General features: G+C 45.2%; 2 protein-coding genes across 3 annotated transcripts in view; one reads left to right on the top strand and one right to left on the bottom strand.

Moving 5' to 3' along the window:
- Positions 1 to 12,006, bottom strand: part of SYN3 (synapsin III) — a 204,293-nt gene that overhangs the window by 81,907 nt on the left and 110,380 nt on the right. The window lies entirely within an intron of this gene.
- The window catches only part of TIMP3 (TIMP metallopeptidase inhibitor 3), a 38,958-nt gene continuing 35,114 nt past the window's right edge, over positions 8,163 to 12,006 (top strand). The window contains exon 1 of the mRNA XM_086753800.1: positions 8,163 to 8,529. Coding sequence (XP_086609926.1) covers positions 8,406 to 8,529 — 124 coding nt within the window. The 5' untranslated portion in view covers positions 8,163 to 8,405. The remainder of the gene's footprint in view (positions 8,530 to 12,006) is intronic.

Genomic DNA, 12,006 nt, shown 5'->3' with positions numbered 1-12,006 from the left:
TCCCTGGTAAAGATACTTTCATTCAGTGCAAAGGAAAAACAGAGGAAGTTTGCTGTGTTCCTCTTTCTTGGCTTCACCTCCAGCCATGCTGTATCTGGTTACAGATTAACTCTTGCTGTACAATACCCGTTATCACTCTCAATGAAGTGGTAACCTGGGCTTCTTCACTAAATGAACAGAAAGGTTCTGTAATTACACTGTGATGTCTTTCCATGCGTCTGCGTCCCCCACTGAAACACCCCTCAGAAGCACATTAAAAAGTCACAACTAAGGGCTTTCAGATTAAAGGAAAGGGGAACACGGGCTGTAGATTGTTCCCTCTGTCTTCAGTGGAGAAAGAATACTATTTTCACACATCTGTGCTAAATCAAACACTGATCTTTTCACTCCTGACATTAATACATTAGGTGTGGAACTCACACCGCCAACCTGAAAAGGTCCTTTGATGAACGTATTGCTTTTCTCTCAGGAAGAGCAAGACAATAAATAAATGACTGAGTCCTCAGTCCAGGCTGCAGATCTACCGTCTCCTCATCTTTTATCTCACACTGTACACCAAGATTTATGGAGAAAAATTCCAAAAGAGTGAGGAAGCAGAAGTGCTGCCTTTTGCTCTGGAGAAGAAAGAGATCCGTCCTTGAAATCTCACATCAGAAACCCTCCAGCTTGTACTGGCTGAGACCTTGAGTCTGTGTGGGAAGGCCCTGCCATAAGTGAGCAGTCAGCTGCTGTTTAGAATACAGCACTAATTTGGGAAGACAGGAACAAAAGCATTGAAAGAGACAATTTGGATTTAAAAAAAACCCTGTGCCAAGGCAATGATCTCTGTTGGGATCTCCACACAGAGAAACTGCTTCTCACTTTTAATACCCACGTGCTGACATACATGACAGGAATTGCTGAGTTTGTTCCCTGCTGGGACACTGTCCTCATCATTAGAGACTGTTCTTGTAACTAACACCTTTCTTTGCAGTTTCAGGTGAGAAACTAGTAACAGCTGGACTGTGAGGATGAAGTGACCGGCTTATTCTTGCAGGACATTTTTGCAGGTTGTGCAGGGAGAGGCAAAGGACAGTAACTCTTCCTGCAGCTGCACCTGTTCTGCAAGTAAAGAGAAGACCCTTCCTTCAGATCTGACAGCCTGACACTGTCTCCAGGCTCATTAATGTAACAAAAAGAGGCATGTCAGCCCCTTGGTGCTGCTCCTTCTGCTTTTTACAATTATGGTGATTTCAGAGAATTCCAACATGCTTTAAAACCAGTGGCATATCCTAGGGATTGGCTGGCCTACTGCATATAGAGGCACTGCAGCTCTGCTAGCCTCAGGATAGTCTAAGAGATACAGGATTATTGTCTCCTGCCTGGGATCTTTCTCTACCTCCCTACGCTCACACAGGGTTGTGGAGACCACTGTATCCTGACAATGCCCTCTGATGTGTAGAAGGGGAGAAAGATCATGCTGGGAGATGAGGGAGCGGGTTCAGTCAGTGTCCTCAGAAGGCTGGTGAGAGCCAAAGAGATGAGGGGAGAAAGATCTGGTTGCTCAACATGCCAAAAAGTTCCTATCCTCAGGCCAGTCAGATACCCTCCCAAGAGAGGCTGTATTCAGTTCTCCTGCTAACTCCCTGGCAGTTCATCACTGTGAGAAGCCAGGCTAGCTCTTGGGGGAAGACCAGAGATGCAGTAGCCAGCCACCTTCAATGACAAAAATGGAAAACAGGAAAATGAAATTCTGAACTGTGCCAGGAGGACTGAAAAGCAGCAAGATACTTCCTTACCACTGCTGAGCAGAGTAAACATCATCACAGGGAGAGCAACCCACTATGAGAAGAGAGGCTTGCCAGTCTGCGAGATGTTCTGTCTGCTAAACACTGGGGAGATAATGTGGACCCCTACAAATACACACAGCAACTGCAGCGGCCCATACTCAAATGAAAACCCTCTCTCACAAAAAGAGATTTTTTGTACAGTACTTAGGAGGAGGCACTATGAGTAACTGATATTACAGTGAGAGGTAGAGAAGGTGTAAGTGCTGTCCCACACTTGAATTTGGGCAGGACATTAAGGCTACAGTGCAAGAAAGCTATGAGATCTCTGATGACCACACCAACCTCTAGGCTCTCATCTTGCCGAAAGGAAAGCTTGCCCCATAGCTGCTCATGGAGCTGATGCAGGGAGATGTTACTGTTTTTCTGTGTCTACTCCTTCTTCCTTAAATTCCCCTCCAAGGCCTCTACAAAGATATTGTCTTCTTCAAGTTACGCTGATAGAAATGTCAAATCTTGATTGCAGCCATGAATCTGCTCATGAACTCTGCTGGCCACAATGCCACGGAGCTGGCTTAAAGCACTCATAAAAATGTGAGGCATTCCAGTCATTTTAATTACTGTGCATTGCATAAGCCAGAAACCAGTTCATACAAAGGAACAACAGAAAAGTGATTTTCAATTGCTCTCACTCTCTTCTCTGCTTAGTGCCAGCCTCCAAAGCTCTGGGAACACCAGCTCTTATTACCATTTGAAGCACTTCATCTATTTGAAATCTCTTTGTTCAGTCACTTAAAGCTATTGATGCAGTTTAGAAAGGTTTAAAAAAAGAAAAACAAAACTTCAATTTGGAAATGGCTACAGCAGCATGAAAGCAAAGTAAAAGAAATGCAAAAAACTTATTATAAACAAAAATGAGAGAAAATTAATTGCTTGGAATGAGGCACAGGCAGGTAGAGCCAAGCAAATCACATCGTGTCCTCCCTCCCCCCCCCCCGGACTCTGTCAGACCATCTAATCACAGCCTCCTGGCTTGAACCCTGCATGGTACTGAGCCCTTTGGCCCTCATCCAGAAATGCACTTAAGCTTATATTTAACTTTGTGCATGTAAATGGTCCTGTTGACTTCAGTAGAGCATCTTGTGTGCTTAAAGTTCAAAATGTGCCTTAGTGTTTTGCTGGACTGGGGCCAAAGAGCGCAGTCATGTGCAGGAAACATTTTCAGCTTGATAAGGCTGTTAAAAGATATTTCCTGGTTGCCCTTCTGCAGCTGATGCCACTTCACAGCCTGACTGGAGGATCCGTGCACGACTGAGAAGGTGATTTCATATTCCATAATCCTTTATAATGTAATACTCCTGGTGACACATGGTGCCTATGGTCTGCTCCCAGGCTGGGCACTCTCTGTTAGCACAATCTGTAAAGGATCATTGGAGACTGAACACAGCATAGGACCGTTAGAGCTGATGAAGGTTTAATGGTGTACCTCTAATTAAAAGCTTGGGATGGAATAGAGTGTTACCTATGTCTGGCTTGCAGACGGGAAGGTGACATAATTCCTTTGCAACCTCAGAGAAAGAGATCAATTTTTTTTCCCTATGTATTTATAGAATTAAAGACATTTTTAATAAGACAAAAATAAGACAGCCTTCTTATTTTAAGTAGCATATGAAGTTCACTGATACAACAGAGGAGGTTTTTTCAACCTTTTTCACACTCATAAATGACAGCAAATACAAACATTTTAAACAAAACAGTGTTCTCAAAGGACAGTGTCAGAAAAAAAAAGACATTCTGAAAAAGAAACAGATAATCAGGAAATACGAGAATCTTTTGCTAACGCAATGCATGACCACTCTGTACTGCCCTACACGATGGCGTGACTGTGCTGTAAAAAAGGCTCCGAAAAGCACCTGTCCTTTCCCACCTGATGCATAAAAGCAGAAAAACAATGATATCTCCTAGAGTGTGTGATGCTGAGCTGGTGTAAAAGATATGAGGATTGTCAACTTCAAGACAAGTTTTTACGACAAGAGGAGGCTTTTGAGCAACTTGGCAGCTGAACAATTTAGAATGTTAATGGCAAGACTCCACGCTCATGAATCAAGCCATGTTACTGTGGAAAAGTTAAAATGGAAAAATGCCCATACTTCAGAAGCTTTTAAAATTAATATATTGTTCATGGAAGTGGCAGGACTGTTTGGAGCGCAGGCTGAAGTCTCCTGACTTCATCCATGCCATGCTCAGTTTAAGCCAGCTGAGGTAGGGTGATGAGCTGGAGTATTCTCAGCCACTACATGTGTCAGGGTTTTTTCCTCTGGTGGTGGTAGTAATGGGGGGTATTTCTTTCTCTTTCTCTCTTTCTTTCTTTTCCTCTCCCTCCTTCCTATCTTCCTGCCTTTCCTTTTTCTCTCTCTCTGCAGTTCCTGCAGTTTGATGAAGCCCTTCTGTACTACTTACATTCAGGTGCTTTTGTCAGATCAGAAGTAGCTCTCTGCCAGCGGCCAGCATCCCTCACAATGAAATGTGATCAGAAGGGAAATGAATCTGCCTTTAGTTTTCTTAACAGCAACATCTTATGCCTCTTGAAAGAATATCCCAAAGTGATTTTATCTCAGTTTCTACAGCTACGTCCAGGATGACGCTTTCCAGCCACAAGTAGGATTTGTGGAAGGAAAAGGATACTGTTGATAATCTCCTGATGTAAACTGCAGTGAGTATCTACGGAAACATAAGGTATTCTCTCCCCTCGAATTTAACCAAGACACCCAGTTTAACATCTTTCCTTTTGCAAAAAGCGAGTTCTTCAGATACTGCAAGAAACCCAGCTTCATGCGCAAAAAATGCAGCCATCTCTTGCAGCGCAGTGCCCCCTAGCACCGTCCCTACACACGCACGCAGGATGGAGGGAGGAAGGCCACTTTCCTCAGTCAACAACACCTGCAGGACATGGCTTTCCCTGGGAATTTTCACACCAACTATTGACCCAGCCCAGTCATGCTTAGCTTGTGGGATCCGACAAGATCACAGCGTGAAGCGGTGTGGCTGCCCAGTAAAGCAGAGAGATCCTTAATTGTGTTCAACAGTGTGTTCTTGGTGGAGGACTGAAATAACACAGATTTCTTTATTTGGTGACATCAACCAAATGTGAACTCTAATTTTCTCATATGAAGATCAAGGTCTTTATTTCCTTCTTTCTCTGTACATTTTTATGGCCATATAAGGCTTAAAGTTTTATCTAGGCAAAGGAGCTGAATGCTAAGTTTTATTTTATTTTTTTCCCTTGCAGTTTCTCCTGTGCAGACAGGGCACAGAGAGGGAATTCAGATAGAGTTCTCCTTTCAGTTCCTTTACTGACTTTCTATGTTACTTTGGCACCATTATCAGAATTTTCTCATTTAAATAAACACTCAGAACCCATGCCTGGCTCTTCCAGAGTGCACTTTACTGGTAGGTCTCAAAGAGAGATTAATATCAAATTATCTAATAGATATTATGAGAGGATAATATACAATATCTCTATTTAGAGATGATAAAATGAATGTACAAGCAGGTTAAATGATTTAACCAAGGCCTCTCAGCAGGCCTGAGTGTGACTATTATTTACCTGTGATTTGCAAAAATAAAGCACATTGGTTTCTGTGTATGAAATGAACACTTTAAGTGGCAAATAAATACTGTTATTATTGTTCAGTATCCAGTCCTGGATGAAAAACCTGCATCCCTACTACTGTAGAGAAGTTCATCTATTTGAAAAAAAAAACATATAGATGTCAAAAAAGCAGATGAATGATCTAAGCCCTATCTGACTGAACACAGGTACTACCACTTCAGGCAAAGCTAACACATGCATTAAAAAATTTCTGGGTCACCACTCAAATAGTGGTGTAGAAGACAGTGGCAAGCCTTGCCACACAGACAGCCTGCACACCATCCCTTCCAAGGAGATGTGCCCTGCCACTGGATCAGGCTGTGGCGCTCCTTTTTATCCTGAAAAGTAATTGCAGATTACTTCTCTGGGTTATAGCTGAAAAGTGAACTAGATCCTGTAATCAGCACAAACTTGGTGTTACTTTAACAAGCTTGGTATGTCATACTGTAAACAAGTTCCTTCCATGCCTTGGAGAGCCCTGTGTAACTTCAGTAACTTCTAGCCCCTTCCTCTCCCTTTTCAGAAACTGAGAAGATGACTGAAGGATTTGTTTTTCAGTCTCCTCTGAATGTGTCCTGCATCGGTCTATGTATCGTAGTCACTCTTAGCACTCACGCAGCACCCAACATGTTTAAAGCTTATTACAAAGTATTAATCTCGTTAGTCTTCAGAACATGCAGGAAAGGTGTTATTATAGAAATGAAGAAATGTACTTAGAGGAGTTACTCGGCCAGAGAGCGAAGGAAGGTGGTGCTGGAGCTGTGATTGTAATCTAGTTGTGTGTGGGCCAAACTCTCCCTTATTTACACCAGTGTCAGGTTATGGAATAACTCCACTTCTCTCAGATACTGATCTGAGATGTTGATAGACCAGGTGTATCATGACGTTGGTGATATCAAACTTTTTACAACAACAAAGAAAAATGAAAGTGCCAGACACACCTCATTTTTCTTCCATGTTACTCTGCTGTAGTCAGTGGAGTTGTTCCTTGTTTACGCCAGTGAGACTGAAACGATAGTTCAATCTGACAGACTAAACTTCAGCTGTGGTACCTTGAGCAGACAGTTCAAGTACCAAAAGAGTTTTTTGCATGGGGCTTCTCCTACTCCAATTTGAAGCTGAATGATTCAGGCACTGACATGTCTAAATCCAATCTCCTGTTTAACACCCTGCCTCATATGTACTTATATGACCCGTTAGCACCTCAATATCATCTGATTTTTCCAGTGTGTTCACTAATACATATTCCTGAGGAGCTCCCATCACTATTAACCCGATTACACAGTGAGGCAAAGCTGTCCCACAGGTTGTCTGTGTCACAGCAAGGGTAGGAACCTGCGTTTCCCAGTGGTAGCATTGTAACCTTGATCTCTACTAGCAACACCCATCCTGAAGCTTTTGTGTACCAATGCTCCAAATAAAAGCCTGTGTTTCCATACGACTGGAGGTTTTAATTTTACAGGGACGGTATGATTAAAGAAAAGGTGTAGGCAGGCTGTGCTTCACCCAGATGGAGCAGAATTGTAAATCTAAAGACTTAGCTGACTATTTAGAAATTTAGGACAGCTGGTCCCCAGCCTTTAATACCAGCATAATTTATAACTAGACATGCTTAAGTCTTGTAAACCCCGTGGAAAGTACTCTGACATTATATACACTGGTTTGATACTGTGATTAATCAGCCCTCGGTGCCCTTTGCGGGATAAGGCGGCTGTCCGTATCTTGCAGCTGGCAATCTCCTTCCTTACTCTCCCAGCTCTTCTACAACATTTACATTTCTACAGCTGATAGAAATCTACGAGTCCAAAAAAGGAGAAGGGAAAACAAAACAAACAGGGCTTTTCTATAAATTCCACTAAAGCTGCTCTGCTAAAATATACTTCGAGATTAAATGTTGGGAGTGCCAACAGGTAGGGTAGTTAGGACACTGCTTTTTTCCAGCTTGGTTTTAGCAGTTTATGACCCCTTGCTGCCAGAAAGCCCTGAGAAAGTGATGGGTGTTGGTGGTGCAGTGACAGCAAAAGAAGGAGCATTTGGGCAGGATTAAAAACCGCAGGATGAAATCCTGGTTTACAGTTCAACAAGGTCTTGTCCTTTTCCTCCATCCTCTTTTCACTGCCTGCTGAAAGAGGAAAAGCAGCAACTCTGCACTCCCCTTGCGTTTCCCGATCTGAAAGCCCCGTAGAACACCGTTTCACCTCTCCCAGTTTAAAAATCAGCTTGCAGACAGCCGAGGTGGTTTCGAGGGAAACAGCCCGAGCTTTATAAGCCACTAACCCACCCCGCCTGCGCTTTCCAGGTGCCTCTTCGCACCCCGAAGCACGGAGCGGGGCGGCTGAGGAGAGGCAGCTCCCGGCTGGGGTGGTGGTGGAGGGCTCCTCGGGGCCAGACGGGGACGAACACTAGCAGATAGAGTTTTTAAGAGTTTAGGTTTCTAAGTTTTAGATTTTTAAGAGTTTTAAGTACCCGCAGCGGCACCAGCAGCGGAAGGGGACGGGAGACAGGGACCCAGAGCGCTCGGCTACCTGCGCCACCAGCCGCGAGCCGTCCAACCGCCACCCACGCGCGGCGCTCCCCGCACTATTCCCTATAAGGCGCGGAAGCAGCGGCCGCGGCCCCGCCCCGGCCCGCTGGCCTCTCCCGCCGATGAGGTAATGCCGGGCTCCCATTGGTCGGGAGCGGCGGCGCCCCCGGAGCCCGACAGGGCGCGATCGAGGCTATAACTCCGCGCACCGGCCCGGCGCGGCACAGCGCAGCTCCGCGTCCTGTTGCACGGCACTGCTGGCGGCTGTGTCCTCAGGCTTGCACCGTCCCGTCGAGCGAAGGCTTCGTTGCCGAGGCCAGCGAGCAAGAGAGAGAAGGGTAGTACGAGCAGTCAGTGCAGGCGCTCGGGCTGTTAGGAAGCGAGCGTAAAGTCAGGCGAACAGAACCGCGGCCGCCCTCCTGCTACCGCCGAAGTGAGGAGGCACCTCGGGTCGGGGGGCAACATGACGGCGTGGCTGAACTTCCTCGTCGTCTTCCTTTGCAGCTGGAGCCTGCGGGACCTGGTGGTGGAGGCTTGCACTTGCGTCCCCATCCACCCGCAGGACGCTTTCTGCAACTCCGACATCGGTAAGTGCCGGGGGGTGGGCGGCCCCATCCTCGCCCCTCAGCCGCCCCAGGCCCAGCGGGGGCTCCGTGAGGGGGAGCCCAGGCTCCTCGCGTGGGGAGGCAGCACCTGCCCCGCTGACGTGAAGCCTGTGTGCCTAGAAAGTTCTGTGGGACCCTGGTGGGGGGCTGTGGGCAGCAGTTGGGCTGTCACCACAAGCGAGCCTTGGTGCTACGAGTGGCCCAGTGAAAGCAGAGGTGGGGTGGGTTAAGCTGGAGAGGGGTGGTCTGGGCATTCCAGGTAGGTGAGGGTCCGTAGCTGTGCATACACATGGGTTAGCAAGAGAGGTGTGTGGTGGTGGACCCCCACCCAGCCCTCCTGAGGGGTGGCAGGGAGCGAGGCATGCTGCAGCAGCGGTCCTGTCCCACGGCCGTGGTGGCAGCCTCTCCAAGAAATACTTTCAAGAAGTCAGTAATTTTAAGATTGGCATGTTTCCTACAGCAAGACAACTGCACAATTGGAGGTGTGGGCAGCCAAAACTTCCTCCACAACCCAGTGGCAAATAATAGGAGGCAGGATTAGGACAAGTCCTCTCAAGCCAGGAAACCACCTGTGGTGGTTGGTGTTGCAAGGTGCAGCTAACATAGGCTTGGGGTGCTGCGCCAGTAACTTCAGGAGGGGCTGGAGAAGCAGGTAACAAGTGCCTCTGTGCATTCTGCATGCTGCGTTGTGATCTTTGCAGCTGCGGGAGGTGTGCAGACATTCATGCTTTTTATCCTTGCTGATATTCTCCAGTATGGGTTTTGGCATCCCTAAGGGTTGTCACTATACTAACTTTAGATGGAGAACAGGGGGAACACCCAAAATCTCTCAGCGAAAGAGGTAATGGAGACTCTGTCCTCAAGGTTTTTGGTTTGTTTGTAGCCAAGGGTGGTTAACCATATACGGTTGCTGCTTGCTAAGTGTCCTGTGGTCAAGTGTATGAAATCACTTAGTGGTGCCCTTTAAGTTAATGCTGGACACATGTCCACATAACAGTGAATATAGGCTGTCACCTCAGCGTTTGTGAGTGGACTGCATGAATGAAGCCTTGCACCTCTCTAGATTGCCTTAGTAGCACAGTGTCAAAGGGGTTGGGGGGACTTGGCACTGCTGGTACCCACACAGTACTAACTCCAAGCAGAGTCTGCAAAGAAATCCACCTGGCAACTGCTATGAAAGTCAAATAGAAAATAATTTTCACTCCAGCAGAACACCTATTGCTATGAACCCTGCTAGTGGCTCTTTCAAGTTAGCCAAACTTACTGGGGGGAGGGGGGAGAAACCCCTCTCTTTCTTGTCTCTAACTCTTCTACAGAAACTGCAGTTATGCCTGGTTATTCATGTCTAGTTTATATAGTGCATCTGGTCTTGAATGCCAAAAAAACCATTACATGTTAAAAGTGCTGGGAAGGTTACAGTTGGCTTCAGTGACGATAGCCTGGAAAATATTTATAGAATAACTTTATACAGGGGAATTCTTCCAGGAAACTGCAGTATTCAAAGTTCTCTTGCCATTTTCATAGCTGGATCAACAAGCATGCCACCGAAGTGGCAACAGCCAGGGAGATTGTTCCTTTCTGTGAAAGTGAGACTGGGAAACCATTTTTCCACAGCTAAAGCTGATGACAGCATGTGGCCTTCATTAGCTGCGTTTTGGAAGAAGGTCTACTTTCTTGCTCTGATTAGGTCATGTTATACTAGGTTAAGGGTAGTTTTCAATATAATTCAACTTCTCAAAATGGTGTTAAATACATTTTTGTTATGAATACACACTGGCAGTATATTTTTTGCTAGATGCCTAAGTGACTAGGAGTATGGTAAACTATGAAGTTTCATGTAACAGTGCTCCTAAACTTTAGCGTACAAAACTTCTCTGATTTCTGATTGAGTTCAAAGTAATCTCCTTTCTCTCTCCTTTCTCTGTTCTGGACTCTTCATTATATCTCATGCCTTGGTTTTGCTCTGGTAGTTCAAAAAGTTGGTGTCAGAGAGGCTGTCATAGCCTCAGGTATCACAGCAATGCAAAGGAGGAGAAGCACAAGGGGAAAGAGCAACTCATTCTAGCAAATGACTTAACTGCAAGTTTGGTTAAGACCGCAGGACTGTATAATGGGTTGAAGTAAAAGTAAATCCTTGCATTTGCTAGGACTATCTGGAAAATATGATGTTTCTGTAGGCTGATTTTAGTAAATGCTGTCACGTTCTTCATGTGCTGAAAGGGCAAAAAGCACACTAAAGCTTTCTGGCTCTGGAGGAGTTAATAATCTCCATGGAAACTGATGGCAGTGTACTAGTCCAGTGTTTAGACAGACTAAACTACATGCTGGGTTATAAAACACATTGTGGAGAAGAAAGGGACTTGGCAGCAAGTTTTTATCACTCTTGAAACTCCTGACAAAATACCAGCTCAAAAGGGAGGAGTCAATGAAATAAGGGCTGGAGCAAAAGAGCTTTCTAAAATAGCTCCTAAAACAATACAAGAAATTAACTAGCTAGGTGGCAGCCTAGGAGAGGCTTTTCATCTTCAGAAGCACTGAATGTTGAAGAAGAAGAAAATTTAGTTTAGGAATGTAATGTAAACTCTTACGCTTCGTCTTTCATGCCTAGCCAGTGAAGTCCTACTGTTAAGTTTATTCTCTTTTTCTTCAGTGTGGTGTCACTAGACATTTAATTTTTGATCTTCTTGTGGCTGAGTTCTGATACAGCCTCCCAACTCTGCAGTCATTAGAAGGCTTTAATCTTTTTAGAAACAGATGCTCAAATAAACCCATTGGAAAGGGCCAGATTTCAATATGTACATAATTTGAAAGTGAAGGTTGTGGTCTTCTAAAGGAAGCTGGGACTCCATACACAACAATAACTTTTTTTTATTTATTGGAAAAAGGAGGTGGGGGGGAGGAATGAGAAACTACTGCCAGACTGGTCACAAGGGGTCTTTTCACTCAGCCGAAGTGTTTCAGCATGATGAATGTAGCAAAAGTGAAGAGGTGTGTCTCATCTGGCCCTCTGAGGTCAATCAACAATAAAATTGCTGTTTTAACTCTTGGCTTTCTTTCTTTAACTGGATCGATAAGTGCCAGAACAGGCAGTACAATAATTAGACAAACAGCAACTGCTATGACTTGCCATCTGAACTTTGCTTCCTTCACTCCCGCCCTCTGCCTATGACCCCTTCCAGATGTGAATATTTCTCTTTTGTTTGAATTAAGAGACCTTTTGAAAGAACAGACACCAGGCATGCTTTGTTGCATTGAGACAAAGCTGTGACATTTCCAGCTGGACACAGCTGACATGAAAAGGGCTTGTTTGTCCTTTTTTTTTTTTTTTTTTTTTTTTTTTTTTTTTTCCCGCAGGAGCAGCAGGAACTTTTGAATTTGGCTGCTGAACATTGCATTCACAGGTTTGGAAATACACCTCCAGCCTGGCTCCTCTGCCCCACCTCCTCTTCAGGAAAAAAA

Source organism: Chlamydotis macqueenii, chromosome 1 (assembly GCF_036417535.1).
Source record: "Chlamydotis macqueenii isolate bChlMac1 chromosome 1, bChlMac1.mat, whole genome shotgun sequence".
NCBI lineage: Eukaryota > Metazoa > Chordata > Aves > Otidiformes > Otididae > Chlamydotis > Chlamydotis macqueenii.
The sequence above is the reverse complement of the archived record's forward strand: the minus strand, read 5'-3'. Positions and strand labels throughout refer to the sequence as shown.